Source organism: Plecotus auritus, assembly GCF_963455305.1.
Source record: "Plecotus auritus genome assembly, chromosome: 8".
NCBI lineage: Eukaryota > Metazoa > Chordata > Mammalia > Chiroptera > Vespertilionidae > Plecotus > Plecotus auritus.
The window spans coordinates 20,276,910-20,298,861 of NC_137782.1; the positions used below are offsets into that span (position 1 = coordinate 20,276,910).

The 21,952-nt window shown below is 45.5% G+C and overlaps 1 protein-coding gene across 7 annotated transcripts in view; it reads right to left on the reverse strand.

The window, feature by feature from the left end:
- The window catches only part of FHOD3 (formin homology 2 domain containing 3), a 402,086-nt gene that overhangs the window by 14,081 nt on the left and 366,053 nt on the right, over nt 1–21,952 (reverse strand). For all 7 annotated transcript variants that reach the window (XM_080686376.1, XM_080686375.1, XM_080686374.1 and 4 more), the window contains 5 exons: nt 12,910–13,092; nt 10,930–11,049; nt 9,534–9,695; nt 7,112–7,302; nt 2,364–2,556 (listed from right to left, as the gene is read on the reverse strand). In XM_080686376.1, coding sequence (XP_080542502.1) covers nt 2,364–2,556; nt 7,112–7,302; nt 9,534–9,695; nt 10,930–11,049; nt 12,910–13,092 — 849 coding nt within the window. The remainder of the gene's footprint in view (nt 1–2,363; nt 2,557–7,111; nt 7,303–9,533; nt 9,696–10,929; nt 11,050–12,909; nt 13,093–21,952) is intronic.

A 21,952-nucleotide genomic window follows, 5' to 3' on the forward strand; every position in this document is an offset into this window, starting at 1 on the left:
AGATCTCTAGTCCTCCCAATATCTCCAAAGTAACTAGCATTCCCTTTTCACAGAGAGGAGGCTGGAGAGAAGGCAAGGGCCTCACCAGGGTTACCCCTGCCTTAATGTGGGAGTCCTGGGGTGGGCAGCCCGAGTTCTCACAGCTCAGCTGGAGTGGAACTACAGCAGACAGGGCCACAGTGGCCTATGTCACCATTTTGCCTAGAACCAGGTGGCGACACAAGGATGAGAAATTACTTAGTGTCTCCCTGATCCTCCCTGGAGGACTCCTGGACTTTAAGAAAGGAAGCCTTCCGCATGTTCAGAAACAGCAGAAGAAGAGGAGAGACCAGCACACACAGCAGATATGGGGCTGACTTTACCACCACAGGATCTTTAGATTTAACCCAGGCAGCTCTGTGCCTTAGAAAATAAAGGTTTTTCTAAAATTGTCCCTCTTTAAGGGCTGTCACTTCCATCCTCATTGCTCAGCATCTACAATAAAAGTGACTGACGGCACAGTTTTCTCCAAAAATCGCTTCCAGTTCTAATGCTCAGGTTCTGCTTCTCCATCTATTGCTTGGGTTTGTTTTTAGTGATTTAAGTGGTGGAGATGTTTTTCTTAACCAGATCATGACATCCTGAGGGTATAAGCTTATCTTTTACAGCACCCACATCTTCCTCATTGCCCCATGCTGTGCTGGGCACTCAGCGGGCGCTTGTTTACCTGAGATGTTGGAAAAACGGGAAGCTGTATACATTGCCATAGCTGACAATACTCTGATTTACCAGCAGATGGCAACCTTTCTACACAGATGATGCCACTTTGCCCACTAAAAACAGGGACTATGTCCAGAATAAACCCTGAAGAAGCCAGTACTGTCCAGATGTTAATGGGAATTTAAATATTTTTGAATCAAACCCTAGAAAATTTTATCCCTGCTTATAAATAGGAAAGCTGACTGTTTACAGAGAAGGACAGAATTTAAAAATTAGTGGGATCTGTAAAAAAATATTTCAAGAATTTAGCAAGAAATTTTGACGTGTTTTCATAACTATGAGCATATTGGACTTGTATTTTTCACCCTCTAATGTGTCTCATTTCCACAAAAATAAGCACTCCCCTTTTACAACTTTTAAAAATAATACTTTGGAATGAAATGTGGGACACAGTTTGCCCAACTGGAGTCCATTTGCTTCCCGAGCTGCTGTCCTCCAGGAGGTGAAAGATTCAGTTGAACCCAGACTTCAGCAGAGGAGACAGGAGACTCAGCTGGTGGCACTGGTGTCTGGGGGACTGTGGAAAGGACACCTTCTTCAGAAACGGGATCTGAGCACTCTCTATCTAAGGGTCCAGAAAATTCCAAGGAAACAGGGGTCTGGGTGGGGGCGGTAGTGAGGGGACTAGTCCCTAGTTCTCCTCTGCCTTCTTTTAAAATTACTAAGATAATGTGTCCAGGTCTCCATGGAAAGGTCAGGCCCCCTCAAGAATGTGGACAGTAATTGTGTGCTCCCTGTTTCTCCTACAACATGAACATCTTCTGGGCACAGAAGGCAGCCCCGATAAAGTCTTCTTAATTGATTTTATTCCTCCCCAAAGAAATCCACCTGACTTGAGTTCAGCTGAGGCATGCAAAGGATGATGGCTTAGTCGCTAACCCATTCCATTCCCTGATCACTGAGAGCCAAGGTGCTTCTCACCTGTAGATGCAAATGGAATAAGTTTCGCAAAGGCACATCAGAAAGAGGCACTGTCTGTCTCTGGCAACCTCATGCATCCCCTCCTCTTCCCTTTCCAAGCATCTCCCTTATGAATATCCACGGCGCCCATGGCCCAGTGGGCTCAGGGATGAGATGGGAGAGATGGGGGAAGAGCCCAGGAATGGGAGAGACATGTGAGTGTGCAGGGACCCCCGAGGGGGATCCCTTCCCACCCTGATAATCTCTAACTGAAGGGTCTGCCAAGAGCCCATCCAATTGCAGCTTTGAGCAACCACATCAATTATTTCTCTATTAAGATGCCTCGAAATGGTGGTCCACATGTCAACTGATAGGTTATAAAGCATCGTTATGATGATTAAAATCCTGAATCAATTCCCAAATCAGTACATTTGTCTTCCTATAAGTGGCATTACCTTCCATCACAGAGGTTAAAAAATGGAAACGAGCATTTAATGTCATCAGCACCATACAACACACCCACATGGGTTACAAGCTCCTCCTCCAGCCACACATTCTTAATTTACATGTTCTAGTTCCTCGTTTGTTTATAGCAGATTTTAAAGAAAAGAGAAGAGAAGAAAAGAAGCACAGTCCCCAAACTGTGGGACATTTTATGGTTGATTACACTCTCAAAATAAATAAGCTGATTTCCTGAAACTTACATCGGTGATCATCTTCCCTCTGGTCTTATTTCTCTCTCTGTGGTTGGCCCGCTTCTGTTTCTGCTGCAAAACCCTTTCCCTGGTGGTGCGATACTCCAGGGCAAATTCACTAATGATCCTGCAGAACTTGTTTATGTTCACTTCCCGGATCGCATAAGGCGGATGCCCCATAAAGAGCAAAAAGGAATGGAACCTGCAAGGAAAAACAATAGGGCCAATGACTTCAGTTTTAAGGAACAAAAATTGATTATCTAAAAACGTTCAGTAAAAAAACCATCAGCACAAGACTATGTTCTTCTTTCCTGGGGCCTTGGGGTTGAAGATTCCTCTCAAGGGACAACAAGACCAGAGGTCAAGTTCAACTCACTTTCTCATTGGGGATGTTGATGGTGAGATGGCAGGATTGCAGGAGATTAGATACCTTTTTCTTTTTACTTACCAGTGTTTTAATGCTTCCTAAAATGGATATGTGGAAGTTTTGTAACAAAAATGAATATTGCAGTTTCTAGATATAAAAATTAAGTAAGAAATAAAGAAATGTTGCTTAGCAATTCCCTGGGAACCTGCTCCAGTGAATACTTGGAAAACACATGAACATATTATGAACAATATGTCAATTGATGGTTTATAAAAAGATGCTTGTAAAGTTTTCTCTGAGTAAATATTTTGATATCTTTTCTTGCAGTTTTACATACAATCTTAATTTAATTGGAACACATTGAACGAGATGCACAAAATTATATCAGCTATTTAATTTATAAGTAAGAAATTGTTGACTGTTATTTACTTAAAATTTTTGTAAAAGAAATTAAATGAGCAGTCGTGTGCCCAATTTTTAGTTTTCAGGATATGAGGAAGAAGACAGTAGGAGACAGAGTGAAATTTTTATGTAAGCAAACAGTATTATATAAATGATACCACTATTTGTAGACAAAAACTTTTGGTGTTGATCATTCTAATTTGTACACTTAGAAAAAGGTTTGGTTTGTTTTTCAAATGAGTGACACTGACTTATTCTTTTTGTGAAAAACAACAAAGTAAAACATACAACAGGAATTTAAGGTAAAGGGGGCTGGAAAAATGCTGTTTAAAACCAAAATATGCTAGTAAAAGTATGAAACTCTTAGAAGAAAACATAAAATATTATGACTTTGGATTAGGAAATTATTTCCTAGCTATGATACCAAAAGCATAAGCACTCAAAGAAAATATAGATACATTCAACTTCATCAACATTAAAGAGCTTTTGTGCTTCAAAGGACTCTGTCAAGAGTCAAAACCCACAGAACGGAAGAAAACATTTGCAAATCATATGCCTGATAGGGAGTTTGTATCCAGAACATATAAAGAAAGGTTACAACTCAACAGTAAAAACAAACAAAAACTGACACAGGATTTGAATAGACATTTCTCAAATAAAGGTATGCAAATAGCCAATAAGTGCATGAAAAGATGACCTTTAGTCATCAGGGGAATGCAAATTAAAACCACAGTGAGATGTCCTTCACACTCACTAGGATGGATGCAATGATGCATGTGGTGAGGATATGCAAAAACTGGAACCCTCACGTGGCACTGATGAGGCCATAAAAATGGTTCGGCTGCTGTGGACAAGTCTGGCAGTTCCTAAAAAGCTAAAATGGAGCTACTTTACGACCTAGCAATTTCGTTCATATGCATATACCCAAAAGAAATGAATATATGTGTTCACACTAAACCTTCTACACAACTATTCATAGCAGCATTAATGTTAATAGCCAAAAAGTAGAAAAGAAGCCAAATATCCATCAGCAGATGAACAACAGGTGGTATCGCCATACAAGGTCTCTCATAACTGGCCTACTACCTCTCTGACTGTATCTGCTGTGATCCCAGCCACACTGGAACCTCCTGATTCCTTGAACAAGCCCACCTCAGGGCCTGTGTGGCATCTTAACCTTTCCTTTTACACTAGGGACCCTAAGGGAACATGGGGTCCTGCAGGGACTGAGGGAAGGGGTAGGGAGGCCACTCCACTGGGAGGACCATAGGCCCTAACAAGGCGTCCAGTACCAGCTGTTCCCTGTGCCCAGAGCATGGTAGCACCCTCTCAATCCACAGGTCTCTGCCCAAATATCACATCTTCAGAGAAGCCTTCCCACCATAACTATAGTGAATTCCTGGCTCATGCTGGTCATCCCATTGGGTGAACAATAGTGAGTAAACAGGGATTGAGGTCACATGAGGGCAACATCATCCGGTGACCAGCTTACCAGAGAGAATTATCTATATATATGAAAGGTTAAGTGACTGACTGTCCGTCTGTCCAACCGGCCGGTACATATGATGTGCACTGGCAACTTAAAAATAAACATTGACTAGCGCATGCACGATAAATATAAAGCTCTTGCTGGCGCCAATCGCATGCGTGTGTTTCTATCTGTCATTGTCGATTGTGAATTGCGTTGTTTTGTTGACATTCTGAAGCTGAAAGAAAGCTGCAGCATCGGGAGAATATGTCTGAAGACCAACTATTGGCACAACGCACCTCTGACACTTCATCTCTGACACTTCTATTATAGAGAAAGGGCGAATAATGATATTAAAATATTTCTTCTAATTAATTTCCTTTCAATGTGCATGGATCTGTGCACCAGGCCACTAGTATATATAAAATTACATACACGCGTGGGTGCGTGCGCACGCGCGCGCACACACACACATATTGTAGCTTAAGGAATAGATATAGCACTGAGTTTTCATGAGTCTGGGATAAAACAGTTAATGTGACCAGGCAGAACAGCTTTACAAGACTTTCATAAAATTTCATGATATTCCAAATGAAAACTATTTGTTTATTTGAGTAGTTTTAAGTAGGAAATCACTTGTATCATACCAAGCATGGAGGGCCAAATCAGCTCATGCCCTGCCTCCCTCCGTGACCACATTAAAAGCAGAGTGTGCTTGGATTTCAGTGAGAAATCTGACAACATCTCGGGTAATGTCCTTCCACCCAGAGGGCAGCTGTGAGGTCTGGATGCGGTGCAGTGAGGGATCTGAACAACCAAATTCCAAAAGCGCTGAGTAATAATAGTTGCCAACCTGGAGGGAAGACTCTGTTCCTTATTCCTGTTCCTAACAGGATGACCCCCATCCCCATGCTTACCCACCCCAAACAGTCTGGAGCAAGACCCAGGAGGTGTGGTTACCAAACCAGCAAAGGACACAAGCTGGGAGGGGGCTCCCAGATGGACAAGAGAATCAGGTTCTTAAAAACAGTCACAGGGAGGTGAAGTGCAGCACAGGGAATCCAGTCATTAATATTGTAATAACTACGCATGGTGCCGGTGGGTGTGAGACTTACCGGGCGATCACTTTGTAATGCATATACGTGTTTAATTACTGTGTTGTACACCTGAAACTAATAGAATACTGTACGTCCACTGTGATTGGAAATGAAAGGACTGTATGACTTCAAGGAAGGCGAAGGAAGGAAACAAGGACAGAAGGGGAAAGGAGGGAAGGAAGATAAAAAAGAATAAAAAATATGAAATGTTTATGAATAAATGAAAAAACCACACATCTGTTTGGAAACGTATAAAGTGCTCAAGCAGAGCCCGGGGAGTGTGTCGAGGAGCAGCCCTCTGGCACGACTGCAGCTGAGACGGCCCCCAGGGCAGGCTTCCTCACACAGCTGTAGTGGGGGTGTCTCAGGGCCCGCTACCCAGGCTCTGCTGCAGGCTGACCACATTCCGCAGGTCTGCAGAGCTGCATGCTCACTTGCCAAGGTGTGGGGGTCAGAGCGCTCAAACCCCCGAGATCAGATTGACAAAGCAAAGGGAAAGAAAGCGGTGGTGCATGGTAGGCAATGCCCTGGCCTGGGACACTGGAAGACCCAGGCTCTGGCCTGGGTGCTGCCTCCACTTCCAGGTGAGATAGCCCTGGACGGCCCTGGAGCCATCCTAGATCCCTGCCAGCCTCCTTGTAGGGAAGCAAAGCCTCACACATCACTGCTGTGTCTCCCAGGGTCCTCTTGGATCCTGTGACTCTGAGGAAGGCTGGTCCGGAGGGTGGCACCAGGCAGACCGCAGCACAAAGCCACCATCGAGAATCAATGAGTGGAAGGTCTTGGAGGGCAGACTGTGAATCATATAAGGAAGGAACTTGCCTGGCAGGGGTAGCTCAGTGGTTGAGCATCAACCTATGAACCAGGAGTTCATGGTATGATTCCTGGCCAAGGGCACATGCCCAGGTTATGGGCTCAATTCCAAGTAGGGAGCATGCAAGAGGCAGTAGATCGATGATTCTCTCTCATCAATGATGTTTCTATCTCGCTCCCCCTCTCTCTTTCTCTCTCTGAAATAAATAAAAAATGTTTTTAAATGAAGAAAAGGAACTTTTCTAAAAAGTCAATCTGCCTCACAAAATGTGTGCTGTGTTCAGGCAGAACTGTTCAAACAGACAGGGCGATTCAGCGATGTTATAGATCCAATTTCTGATCAAGGAGAAGTTGTGAATGACATCTGTAAGATTCTTTCCGACCTTAAGATTCAATAGCATTATAGTATTGTGTGTGTGTGTGTGTGTGTGTGTGTGTAAGAAAAATTAAGTGCCCATGAAACAAACATGTGTATCAAAGGCACCCTGGCCATGTACCAAGAATTTATCTATCACACAATTTTTGTAAATTTAACCTTCAGATCTTGGTTTGCAGAATATTTTCAACATGCCCTTTACTGGTGTTCCCATATGTTCCTCACTCTTTTTACCTGTTAATTATTCTTCTATGGACAATCTTTAAAATTATAATTCGCTCAGCACAGTCTTTTAAGAACTCTGACATTCGTTGTTTTAAAACGGGTTTCATTTCATGTTTTGCAATTGCCTTGAGGTGATCCCATGAAGCTTTGCATCTTCTCTCCATCTGACATAAATTATCCTGAAGCTGATCAAAGTCAACCTGAAAATCAGAGAGAGAACATTGAAAACGCGCTGAAACCACCAGACCCCAACCTGAACCAGGAAGCCCAATTGCCTCTGGGAAGAAATAAACATCAAAACCAAATTTACATCTTGAAATACAAACATATTTATGGCCTCAAATTTATCCACATGTGGATCTGTCATTATCTCCGCATCAAATTATTTAGTGATAAAACCGGTCTGCAAATGAACCCAATGCAAGCGGCAACCTTCTTTTCTTTTTGCCACATTTGGAAAAGAATCTTAGGCAAGTCTTTGAAAACTGTAAATTAAAACATGATATCAAGGAACCCTCGTACGAGATGAACTGAGCAGATGGGTCATAAAATTTTTCAGAGCACTCTTGTCCTTCCCAGAGGTTGGAGGAATGCACCACAGTCACACATGGATGGCTCTGATGTGTTCCAGCAAAGGGGCAGCCTGCTTCTCGTCACAGGGACCTGGGTCAATAGTCACCTTTAGTAATTGCCAACCTGAGTTGGCAGAAGCCAAGCTCCAGGCAGAAATACGTCATTTAGTTATTAGTTTGGAAAAGGCCTGATACTGAGGGGGTCCCGGGGCCGTCACTAGGGTCAGCCTGGGGTCAGGACACCCAGGCCAGGGCTACTTTGGTTACACGCAGGCTCCACCTAGGGCAAGGCCCTGGGAAAACACAGGACCACGTGTAACAAGGGAACCAATTTGTTCTGGATGGTTCTGGAAACAGGACCATGGTGAATCTAGACAGCCAGATAGACTTTGTCTCAAACAGTTATTCCTAACCAACTGTCTCATGGGAGGGTGCTCATAGGGGGTGTTAGAGCAGCAATTGAGGACCCCCGTTGGGATACTGACAGGGGCTTTTTGCCTTGGTCAGGGTATAGAAGGAATATGTGCAAAGACTTCAGAGCAGTGCCTGGCACAGAGTGACATGGTAGGGGTGCCTGCGAAATAGTGTTTCCTAAAAAACCCCTTGTTAGCCACTGAGCTGGGGGATCGCTGGCCATGCCTCCTCCCGCCTCAAGGCAGGTCCACTGCCGGGCTGGCTCAGGGGCCACCTGCTCAGTGTCCCTGGCAGTTGTCAGCTGGTTGGTCCTGGGGCAGGTGGAGGAGCGTCCCAGCCCCTGTGTCCCCACAAGCTACTTCTGTGGGAGAAGGTGGAGGAAGGAAGAGCTCTGTGGACAGACCTTAGAAAAGCCCCCTATGCTTCCTCCCCCTTCTGCCCACCACTCTCTCCTCTTCTCACACTAGATTCCGATGAGACCCAGACCTAACGGTCACTCTGCTTTCGGCTCCTTGGTCTGGGTTGTGTTTCCAGGAGTTTCCACCACACCCCTTCCCATGAGTTTGCTGTTGCCCCTAAGATCCCAGACATCTCCCAGCTCTGCTGCATTTGAGGTTCCTCTGGGCCAGGGGTGGGCAAACTTTTTGACTCGAGGCCCACAATGGGTTCTTAAACTGGACAGGAGGGCCGGAACAAAAGCGGATGGAGTGTTTGTGTGAACTAATATAAATTCAAAGTAAAGGAGCGGAGGGGAGAGCAAGAGAACCGGATAGAATAGCCGGATCCGGCCCGCGGGCCGTAGTTTGCCCACAGCTGCTAACCTCAGGGATGCTCCTGCAGGGGGTGCAGCTGGCTGTCCAGCGACTGCACTGTCTCCCTTCTCACACACGGCCTGTTAGTGAAGGTTTGCACTCGGCACTGCTTTTAGGGGATTGCAGCTGAGGGACCAGGGCCACGTACGATTATAGCCCTATAAACCCATTCCCTCTGGGGGCCATCACAGGGACGGCCAATCTGCGGGGCAGAGGGCCACGCGAGCCCATTTCCTGGCTCAACACCTCACTGCCGGGTCCTATGGAAGTCTGAGGAGGAGCCAAATTGCCTCTTTTTGACACCTTTGCCGACATTAAACAAGCTGGGAGTTTTAATGCCTGAGAACCCAGCCTGGTGAGTAACACAGCTCCTCCGTGGACACAGCAGTTGGGTCCGGGATGGCAGGCTTGCTCACATACCTCAGTAGGAAAGAATCCGGCGGAGAACCAGAGATGGGAAAAGGATCTTAAAAGTGCACTCCAAAAGGCACGAGACGAGTCCTAGTCACAGACTCCAGAGCAGAGGATGCAAGCGGCCCTTGGGTGTCTTACTTCACAGAGCCTGTGCTCCTGAGAGGACAGATACAGACCCAGCTGAGGGGGAGACAGACCCTGCTCCGGGGCCACACGTACCTTGGCTGACCTGGTGACGGCCCCGATCTCCGAGTACAGGTCGGAGCTGTCGGGGAAGTTCTCCACCACCATGGTGCACACATGGTGGAGGAGCGACTGCTTGTGCACGGTGTCTTTCACTTCTGGAACCTTCTCGAGGTAGCTTAACTCAAACGCTTTGGCCTGGTAGGTGAACATCAAATAAAAGGCAGGAAGGACAAGTTTTACGCAGGTTCTTAGAAAGACACAAAAGGTTAGACTCAATGCCCTGTTGAAGAAGCCCAATATATATTTTTTAAAGATATGTTTTTTATTGATTTCAGAGAGAAGAGAGGAGAGGGAGAGAGAGAGAAAAAAATCAATGTTGAGAGAGAATCATAGATTGGCTGCCTCCTGCATGACCCCCTTCAACCCCCCCCCCCCCCCCCGCCACTGGGAATCAAGCCCTCAACCTGGCATGTGCCATGACTGGGAATCGAACCGTGACCTTCTGGTTCACAGGTCAATGCTCAACCCCTGAGCCACACCAGCCGGGCAGCCCAATATTTGGAGTGAGCTCCTTTGTGGCTGCAGCTTCCCAGGGCATATACTCTATCATTCCTAGCTGATCACACCTGGATGAGCCACACTGAGAATGAGATGAGCCTCCAGCCCTTTTCCACCACAACCTTCAGCCATGGGCTGTCCCAGGGGTCTACCCCGAAAAGCAAGGTGCTGGGAGGCTGGGACTCTGCCATCTGGGTATCTACACCCCTTTTCTCCCTTTGCCTATTTCTATTCTACCTCCTGGCCAAAGACAGGGCCATTTTTAAACAAGTCTGTTTATAATGCATATAATTACAAATATTTGAGTGATAAAAAACAAATATTTGGCCCTGACCAGTGTGGCTCAATTGGTTGGGTGTCATCCTATATACTGAAAGGTCACTGGTTCGATTCTTGGTCAGGGCATATGTCCAGGATGTGGGTTTGATCCCTGGTCGGGGTGTGCGCGGGAGGCAGCCGATTCTCTCTCACATCGATGTTTTCTCTCTCTCTCCCCACCTCACTTCCTTTCTTTTTAAAAATCAATAAAAACTCATTTAAACCCAAATATTTGTACTTACATACATCAGACAAACAACAGAAAAACCTAGAAGAAAATACCTACAATACCAATTTTGAGAGTAGCTGACCTTCGAAGGAATAGTGTGTTCATTTTTCTAAGTTTTCTTATTTATAGCAAGATACAGGTTCAAATCCATAGGCCCTGGTATTTTAAGAACAAATGTCTTCTAGACTTTTAGCAAGAAAATACAAAAGCTGTTTTTGGAAGACCAGCTGTGCTTTGGAAGGCCAGTAGTACGGCCTCCACCGGCAAGCGAAGGGCAGGGATCCTGCGACAAGGGAGGCAGGGGGAAGGGAGGGGAAGACTTACATTAGTTCCATTTAGAAAGTTCCCGATGGCTAAGAGAGTAGACAGGATGAAGCCCAAGGTTTTATTGTTCTCCAACTGGTCTATTCCTTCCTTCAGGTCCAAGAGTGGTTCTGCCACTTCCTTTCAATTAAAAAAGAAAAAAATGGAAGAAGATGATAATGTTCATTTTGGTTTTACTTTGTTCTTTTAATTTCTGTACAAGGTAATAACAAGTTCTCCTCAGTACAGGGCAATCCCACCAGATCTGCACATGCTCCTTGTCAAGGAAAAATGCCAAAGTGGCAGGGAACAAGTCTAGTCTCCAAAGTCTCCCCAATGCCAGGGGTGGGCAAACTTTTTGATTCGAGGGCCACAATGGGTTCTTAAACTGGACCAGAGGGCCGGAACAAAAGCATGGATGGAGTGTTTGTGTGAACTAATATAAATTCAAAGTAAAGGAGCAGAGGGGAGAGCAAGAGAACCGGATAGAACAGCCGGATCCGGCCCGCGGGCTGTAGTTTGCCCAAGGCTGGGTTAGACCAAGTGGGGACCTGTGGCTAACAGAAATGTGTGCTGGGAGATAAGTAACCTGCCTTCCTCCTTTCCCACCCATCTTCCAAGCACAAGCAGGACTTAGCACCCCGTCTCCTCCCATCTCACCACGGCTGACTTCTATGACACTCCTCCCTCTCATGCTCCTTCAGAATCTGGACCAGTCTTCTTTGCTTTTCCCCTACCAGGCAGATGACACTGGACACTGTGGCCTCACTGTCCCTGGACCACCCAGGTCTCCTAACCTCCCCTCTAGGCACTCTGGCCAGTCACCTCTTGGCCTGGGGTCCTTTCTAGAAGGCCACCACCCTCATCACTCCCACGGCCTTCCTCAGTCCCACTCTATCAGACTGGTAGCCTGCCCTGCAGCCTAATGGCCTCAGTCCCTTTTTTACTGTCACCGTGCAGTCCCCACTCCCATGTTCTTACTAAGTCTCTCCCGAGCCTGCATCCCAAGGCCAGAGGTTCACCTTCATTCTGCAGCCTAGCTTCTGCCCTGCCTGTCCCCAACCAGGGCTGACCTACCTGTCTGTTTTCTCCATGACGCCACCTCACCTGGCTGGAAAGAGCCACCTAAACCTGCTGACTGGTTTTGTGATCAAGTCATGCCCAGTCACCTGAGTAGTCCAGGTTTCTTCATCCCTGCTTGGTTCCCAAATGAATTCAAATGCAGTGGCTTCCTCCTGAAGCCCCCCAGACCCACGCCACCTCTCTGGCCCTTGTATAGCACGGTGGCTCTCCCCTCTGCAGTAAGGGAAGGCCATGCAGCCTCTCCACCTGAGCTTTGAACCCGTCTCCTCTGGGCACTTCCTCTCCATTAAACTCACCTCCAGCTCACTGCCCACCTCTGCCCTTTCCTCTCCACTAGTTCCATTTGCTCAGCTGCCCAAAGTGCTCATACCACCCGGAGTCAGAGAGGACTCCTGCTCCTTCTGCTTTCTACTCAAGATGAGCGCACACCCCCCGCACCTCCATGCCTTTACTGTCAGGGTCCCTTTCCTTCTGTGCTCCTCTCAACCCCTTGCAATCTGTTTCATCCTCAACTGTCTTCTGCTTTGTTCTGAGATATGCTCTCAGAGGGACCCAATGACCTGCTAACTGCCACTGTCAATAGCAGTGTAGACGATTATCATCAAGTGGATGGATTTCAGATCACTTTCTATGCTGTGCTTGTCTGTATGCTCCAAATTTTCTACAATGAACACACAGAATCAGAAGAAAAGTTAATAGTTTGTTTTAACCCACAACCACGTGTCTGAGGCTGGTGCCAGGCACACACATTAGAATAACCCATCATTGGCAGGATCCTGATCACTCAGTACAGACACAACCTCATCATAATCAACTCACGCTCCCTCGAGGATGGCACTCCACTCCCTTCCCCAATACAAACCTGACTTCCTCAACACGGGGATGCAGGACTGGCTGCCTCTCCTCCTACATGCTTACCTTTTCTGTAGTTTCATAGTCCATTTTGAACGCCCAGAGGTGGAGCCGCGCTGAGAGCTCGCTGATGGAGGAGAGCGTGAGGAGGAACTGCTCCGCGCTGCCCAGCGGTGCCTCGGGGTTTGCCAGCTGGGCCTCCTGAATTTTCTGCTTCTCCTCTTCCGTGGGGATCATGGTTAGAATTTTCTGGAAAAGACGGGATGATACAGTATATGTTCTCGCTTAGTGATGGAACCTATCTCACCCCTTTGATGTTGTGAAATTCATATTATAACTTTCCAACCAGGTAGGAGAGATGCTCTGTTGTCAGTGTTCTATGGCATACAGGTGTTACATTGTCATAAATCAAATGTACATTAGAGAAAAGCCCCACTGGCATCAAAATTGACATTCCTTTGTTCTAAACATCCCTCCTTCCCTCTCCTTTAACCTGTTTCATAAGCAACTTGCCCCCAAATGTTCTGGGTCTTGTACATGAAGGACATTCTGAAATCCATCCACTTGATGAAGGTGAGAGAAAGGTGACAGAATAAGATAGAAGATTAGAGAACTGCTTCCTGTTCCCTAGGAAACAGTAAAACATCTCAAGAATGTATGTTTTCTAGTCCTTCTCATTGAGTCATTTTAAAGCTTACAAAAATAAGTCACTTTCAAATAACTCAGATTGACTTATCCATAGGACATATAATTTTAAGTGTTTTAAACACTTAAACTATATTTTAAAATTTATATAGAAATGAAAACACTTTAAATGATATCAAACTCAGTTGAACAGGTAGTGAGTTGACCATTTTCCCTCTGGCATTCCCCAGCCTGGGTGTAAGGGAGTGGGAAACCTGGGAGAGGGAATCAAGTGCAGAGCGCTCCAGCGAACCCTCTCATCCTGACTGGGGGAGTGGGAAAGGGGTCTCCTAGCAGAGGCAGCAGGGGCTGAAGGCACCTAAAACTCTGGAGGGAGAGAACCTTCCTCTCCAATCAGTGATGCTGTGGTCCAAACCCCTTCTGCTTTTCTTCTCTCTGTCCTGCCTTGGCTTGGCCCTAAACATGAGCATAGTCACAGAAGGTGGATGGCAAAGTGAGGTAACTGAAGCCCCAGCTTTCAGCTGGAAGACCAAAACGGAAGGCCCAGGGCCCTGGAAAGTACCGGAGAGGTCATGGAAAGAGAAGAGCCTGGCAAAGCAAGTGTATAATGTTGTTTAAGAACTTCTGAGTTCATCGCTGAGCTGCTCATATGTGAAGTTGACCTTAACCAGCACATCAAAGACTTGGAGACCTGGACTAGCCTTTGAAGACTTCAAAAATGGATCCAAAGCTGGAACCATTCTGCAAGATGCAGGTCTGAATCCTGGTCTGAACCCAAGCAAGGGAGGGCTAGTTTTCAGTTCTATGTATGAAATCAGAATTACCCTGATATAAAAACTACACAAAGATAATGCAAGAAAAGAAAGCTAGAGACCAATGTCCCTGATGAAATTAGATGCATAAATCCTTAACAACATAGTTTAAAATATATAATGAATGTCAGTATGTCAAGATATATAAACACATGACTATATTTTACATAGCAATATAACAATAACCACAAGGTTGGTTCAATATGCGGTAATCAATTAATACAATTAATCTATCAGATTAATAATCTGAATAAGAAAATTCACATAATCATTTGATACAAAAAATTTTAAAATAAAATTCAAAATTCATGACAAAAAACAAATAAACTCCCAGCCACCCAGCAGTAGGAGAGATCTTCCCATACCTGACAAATGACATTTTATAAAAGACCTACAGCTCACATCATGCTTAGTGGAGATAGGCTGAATGCTTTCTCTTTAATATTGGGAACAAGATAGGAGGTATTTTATAAAAAGCCACATGGATTGGAAAGGAAAAATGTAAACTGTTCCTATTGCACCAGGTAGAATTGTCTACATAGAAAATTGTGAGCAATCTAAAAAATTTATAAAACAGTGAGTTTAAAAATGCTGTATGATATTAGGTCAAAATACAGAAAAATCTATTTTATTTCTATATATTGATAATGTACAATTATAAACTGAAATTTAAGAAAAAATGCTATTTACAATGAAATACTTAAGTATAAATCTAACAAACCACTCGTAAGGTCTATATGCTGGAAAGTAGCAAGTGCTGATAAAAATGATTTAAAAAGACCTAAATAATTAGGGGACATACTATGTTCATGGACTAAAAGACAACAGGATCACATATTAATTTCCCAAAATTGGTCTATAGATTAAACTCAATTCCAATGAAAATAACAGCATAGCATTTTTTGTGGATACAGACAAGCTGATTCTAAGTGTTATATGGCAAAGCAGATGAACCAAACCATAACAATTTTGAAAATGAACCATCTTGAGGGGGTCACACCACCCAATTTTAAAATGTACTAGAGAGCAATAGTAATAAGCCAGTGTGGTCTGGGCAACAGGACAGACATGGATCAATGGGACAAAACAGGGAGTCCAGAAATAGACCACACAAATACGGCCATTGATTCTGACAAAGGCGCAAAAGCATTTTAACGGCAAAAAGATAGTATTTCCAACAAATGGTTTTAGCACAATTGGAATTCTTATGCAAAAAAAAGAACCTCAACTTAAACCTTACAGTTTACACATGGATTAACTCAAAAGAAATAACAGATCTAAAATAAAAGCTAATACTGCAAAACGTTTAGAAAGAAACAGGAGAAAATCTCTGTGACTCATGTTAGGCAATGAACTCTTAGACATGATATCAAAAAAGATCAGGTTGATAAACTGAACTTCCTCCACATTAAAGACTTTTTCTCGGTGAAAAACACTGTTAAGAGATTGAAAAGACAAGGTGTGGTCCCTCAAAAGGTTAAACGCAGAATTACTACATGAACCAGCAATTCCATTAATAGGTTTTTACCCATGAAAACTTATGTTCACACAAAAACTTGTACATAAATGCTTGTAGCACCTTTATCCATAAATTCCAAAAACTGGACCAAACTACATATTCTTCAACAGGTGAATAAAGTGTACTCAGCAATAAAAAGGGACAAACTACAGACATACCACAACTAGGAAAACTCTCAAAGACACGCTGAGTGAAAGAAGCCATTTATGATTCCATTTATGTGAAATCCCCCAAAAGACAAAACCATAGTGATGAGACTAGACCTGTGCTTACCAGGGGCCAGAGGCAAGCTCAGGTTGTGACTAGAAAGTGACAGCACAAGAGCACAGTTTTGAGGGGAGATGAGACTGTTTTGAATCTTAAGTGCAGTAGTAATTTCATGAATTTATGCATATTTAAAAACACTTAGAACTTTATATAGCAAGAAGTTTCATTTTGCTCCATATTAATGCGAAAAAATAAAGAACAAAATTGAAATCCTGGACCCCTGACATCATGATTGGCAAACATGCAGGTGTTTCCAGGATTGTGCCTCAGGACGTGTGTGGCGGGGCAGAAGCCATCTGGGTTTGATGAGCGTGTGATCGGGGGGGCTGTCTCAGTCCTTCATCAGGAGCCAGTGATGCCCAACTGCATGGGAGGCATGTGTTCTGTGCGGCAGTCGGAGTGAGGTCATGCCCTCGGCCCTGGCCGGTTTGGTTCAGTGGTTCAAGTGTCGGCCATAAACTGAAGGGTTGTGGGTTCAATTCCCTGTCAAGGGCAAATACCTGGGTTGCAGATTCAACCCCTGGCCCTGGTCAGGGTGAGAGCAGGAGGCAACCAATCAATGTGTCTCTTCCATGTCGATGTTTCTCTCTCTCTCTCTCTCTCTCTCTCTCTCTCTCTCTCTCTCTCTCTCTCTCTCTCTCCCTCCCTCCCTCCCTCCCTCCCCTCCCTCCTCCTCCCTTCTACTCTCTCTAAACATCAATGGAAAAAATATCCTCACCTGAGGATTTAAAAAAAGAAGGTATGCCCTCAGATACCTCCTCTTCCAATATGCTCCTCATCATGGCCCCTAACTGAGATGATGCAGGTGTGATGTGACATCGGGGTGATATGCAGTGACAGTGCCCCTTGCTCTCCCGCAAGCTCTGCTTGGACCCCACCGGTCCCCACAGATGGTATTAGACAATAAGGAAATCAATCCAAGCCCAGGATTTGAACTCAATCCATTTTCAAAATAAAAACATAACTAAAATTTGTATTTTAATTTTCTTCCTGCTAAAATCGTTTTCAGCATGGACAAGAATTCCGAAATAAAAAATTGTCAACACTTTCCCCCCTTCTTCAGAAGGCATTTTCCTGCCATGATTTTAGTTGCCTTTTTCCTTTGGGAAAGTAATCAAACACTCTTACTTTTGTTTTTCACTTCTCTGACTAATTGAAACCATTTGTTCAGTGTTGAAGATTTATGAGGCTGCCAGCTGCCAGTTTGTTTTATTTTTTTCACACATCACTGACAATAAAAATAGCCCTAAGACAGTGGAACGGCAGGTCAGCACCACCTCCTCTGAGGTGAGGGCTGTTTTTCCAGGAGCAGATGAAAGGAGATGAGCACGAGGGGGAACCCCTGATTTGCTCTTCTCCAGGCCAGTAGATCTACTGACGATTTTATGATCGCCATTTGGTTCCATGGGGAGAAAAACATCAAACAAGACCCCTACGCAATAATGCAATGTCTTTTGTTTTTTATTTCCTCCCAGACAGGGCTTCACTTGCTTGTGTACCTGAAAGCCAAAGGTCAGAGAAAAACGCACAAGTCTCACTTTTTATGGACCCAAATGGTTAGGGGTTTGGCCATCTCATTCACATGCAGATGAGGCCGCAATGAGGAATTATTTTGCCTTGTGAGTTTTGAGCAGAACCCTGGCTCACAAAAGGATTTTGGTGACAACAGCAGAGAGTTGAAGAGCTGGGCCTGGTTTGTACACAACTTGTATATTCTCATGAGACAATGGCTTCCCATTTGGGTATTTAATCTCATGGACACGGAGGGATCTTTTTTAGGGTCTTGACTGCCATCTTCTTTCATTGTTGGGACTATTTAGGGAAACACCTGGGGCAGAAATGATTGCATCAGACTTGCAGATGAAGTGACTTGCCTGAGCGAGGCTGGGTCAACCAGGGGAGCGCTGGAACCATTCAGGAGCCCCTGCTGGTTTCCCAGCACCAGCTCCACAGCTCACAGCAACGCAACCAAAATGCAAAGCTAACAGCACAGCTGAGGCCCAACCATAGGACACCCTGGGTCCCTGCACTGCTGACCGAGTGTGGCACCTGACCGAGTCAGGCTCACTGTGTGCATCCAGCACCCACTCGGGCACTTGCGGATCGAGTTGCACAGCACACAGTGCCTGGAAAGGCGCTATAGTTTGTACCTATGGCCAAAGGGAATTTCTGTCTCTAGGATGCTGACTGGCCAGGCAGCCAAATGGGCCAAGTTAAATGTCACTTGGACCATTCAATTGTGCCACCCTCTATAAAAATCAGAAAAGAAAAAAGATGACAACTCTTCATACTTTCATTTGTGATACTAAAGCAATGTTCTAAAGTTTAACCCTCTTATGAAAAACTACTTCCATAATGAAGTTAGTCAACAGCTCCCCCAGGTTTACACAGCAAACCGGACACATACCATTGGGTTGCTAAGCAAAGCCACAGGACGTCTTTTAATACATCCTAATCACATTAGGCACACAGAGGTTTCAAATGGCCCTATTAAGCCGTGCTGCCATGCTCCAGTGCCCGCGTCCCAGAAGCAGACAGTCTGGCACAAGACCCTTGGCACGCAAGCTAGAAATCTCATTAGTAAAGATCTGTAAGGACACAGCTTCCATCTCTTCATGGAACACATGCCATGACTTAATTCTTGAACAACAAATCTAGAGGAAAAAAAACTCTGGGGAAGTGGCTCAGCACACGGATGTAGACCACGCTATGCCCCTTGGGTCCCTGAGATCAGTGGTTGGAGGCAGCAGGTCATGGGTTCCAAGTTCTCCAAGAGAATTAGTATTTGCCGGACAAGCATTCAAAAAATATATGTATATAGTTTCTAAATTCAGATAGGCAGCCTTAAATCAGGGGTTCTCAGTCAGGGTGATTTTGTGCCCAGGAAACATTTGACAAAGTTTGGAGACATTTTTGGTTGTCACCACTGGAGTGGTAGAAGCCAGGGATGTTGCTAAACATCCCACAATGCACAGGGCAGCTCCCACAATAAAGAACTGCCCAGCCCAGCCCTGGGAACAATGTGGCTCAGTTGGTTGGGTTTTGTCCCATGCACTGAAGGGTTGCCGGTTCGATTCCTGCTCCAGGCACATACCCAGGTTTCAGGCTCTATCCTCAGTCCTGGATGTGGAAGAGGCAGCTGATTGATTTTCATTTTCACATCAATATTTCTCTCTCTCTCTCTCTCTCTAAAAATTAGTAATATATATTTTTTTTTTTAAAAAAAAAGAATTGCCCAGCCGAGAATATCAATAGTGCCACTGTTGAGAAGCCCTGCTTCAGACAAAAACTGTGATTAAAAAAGTGTAACTCTATGTGTTGTTGTGACTAACCATGGATTTACTGAGGATTCATGGCCCAATAAACTCTCAGTAGGGCTGAGTAGTGTTTTCTACCACTGTGTCTTCGTGCTTCATATCATTCCTTTCTTCAGCTACTCCCAGTGGAAAACCACAGGCAGCACTGTGAAGTGGACTGCGCGGCCTCATGAGTCTTCTCACCCCCCTTTCAGATTCCCTCTTATTCTTTTTGGCATCCATGGGCCTTCCTGGCCAGCCATCCCCAAGGCCTGTGCTCTACCCCTTAGACTCAGATTCTAGAGCTCATATTGCAGCTTAACCTCTCACTGGCTTGTGAACTTGGGCACAGACTAAAACTGAGACTCGCTCCCTTCATCTTTAAGATGCGAAACGTAATAGTATGGCCTTCTGATGAGCGCCGACACCTCGCTGGTGCCTGGCCCACGGGAAGAAACTGATGACAGCTATTTTTGTGCTGGGTTGCCATTCCTATATCCATCATCTCTGCTGTTGCTCTCATTACTCCTTCCGGGATCAAAAAGGTGCTCAGCTGGAAAGCAGTCAGAAAAGGAAAAAGTAATCTGATTCATTCTGAACCCTAAGTAACGTATTGTATCTGAAGCTTCCCCCAACCAGGGAGAGCAACATTTCAGGAAAGAATAAAGGCAAAGCCCAAAGGAGTCCCTCTCTCCTAATGGACTTTCAAGTTATCAGCACAAGAATGGGAAATATTGTCAAAGGGGGAAGTTTCATTTTTCCCCTTTAATCAGGCTGGCTCTGGCTGCATTTGAAGCCTCTCTTTGAATGAGTCTGAAGCTTTTACAACCTCTAAAGACACTGTACGTAAATAGGATGGTCCGAAAGTGCGCCAGGGCCTGCCTACCATGCTCTTTGTCCTAGATGAACACTTGGTTTGTCCAGGTGGGAAGCCCCCACCTGCCCAATGGCAAGACAATGCCCCCCCCCATTGCTCCTCTGGGGGTCCGAGAGTGGGGCTGCCTCACACTGAGGCCTGCCCCCTTCTTCTTGTTTGGGAGTATCTCAATGTCCCTTTCTGTATGTACCTGCTGTCACCTGCATTCTCCTTTAAGCCCCCTGCCCCAATCAGCCATGTGCCCTCACTCCCTGGCTGCCCACCTGGATATGTTGACCTGCTCTGCTGCCTAGCCTGACTCTACACTTGGGGCTTAACTTCCTCTCCAGGAAATGTATTTCCCTGTACCTGCTCCTTGGGACAGGGTATGTGTGTGTGTGTTTCTAAGAGTAGAGCTGCTTAAGCTTATATTGGTTTCCTAGGGTGGCTGTAACCACAAAGTGGATTTGAGAGACTAGAAGTCTGCTTTCAAGGACTGGGTAGGGCTATGTGCTCTCTAAAGGCCCCAGGGAAGGACCCGTATGGCCTCTCCCTAGTGTCTGGTGGTTGCAGGCAATCCTTGGTGCTCCTTGACATGTAAACATATCACTCCAGTCTCCGCCTCCAGCACCTCATGGCACTCTGTTCTATGGCCTCCCTGTGTGTTTTCTGTCTGCACAAGGCATCTTTCTCTCTATGTCTATGTCAAAACATCCCTCTTCTTATAAGGATCTCGGTCCCTGGAGCAGGGCCCACACCAATCCAGCACAACTTTATCTTAAACGGATCACATCTGCAAGAACCGTTTCCAAATAAGGTCATATTCTGAGGTTCTGGGTGGACATGAATTTTGAAGGGACACTGCTCAATCCAGCTTAAACCTCTAGGGACACAGTGTCTCCTGTGGCAGCCTCTTCTTTTCAAAGCACAAAGGCACACACACCCCACTGCACCCTCCCACACTCAGGGCTGGGTCAAGTCTGGCATCATGGCCTGAGCCACTCCTTGCATCCAACTCTTTGGTCAAGGGCTTGCTTTCCTCACTGAAGTCAGTCCTCCATTTATTCTCTCTGCTCTCAAGTTTTTCACATAAGACTGTGCATGAATGAACCCCAAGTATGAAAGAATATTAAAGGAACCCAGGGCTTCTTGCTGATAGATGGAGTGGCTATCACCCAATGCTATGAAGCAGGGTCCTCCTCTCCCCACTCTGACCCAATGGGCCCCAGCTTGTATAGCCCATCTGTTTTTGTTAATCCTCACCTGAGAATATTTTTCCATTGATTTTTTTTTTTTAAAGAGAGACACACATGGATTAGCTGTCTCCTGCATGCCCTGACTGGGCTTGAGGATCGAGCCTGCACCAAGGTTTGTGCCCTTGACCAGGAATCAAACCTGTGACCCTTTGGTGGGTGGGCCATCACTCTAGCCACTGCACCATGCCGGCTAGGCTGTATCACCCGTCTGTAGGAATTGAGGGCTGGGTCATTGGCTCTGTCTCCATGATTAGAATAGCACTCGCCCACAGTGAAGGAAGAACAGGTACTGGTGGGAGAGCACTGAGCCCTGCCTGGCAGAGCAGGTGAGCTGTGGCTCCAGCGATGCCAACTACCAGTCGTGTAGTCACAGCCAAGTCACCCAACCTCTCTGCACTTGTGCCATTCAGATCAGTACATGCCAAAGTCTCAGCCGGCTTGGCTTCGCCAGTTTCTCA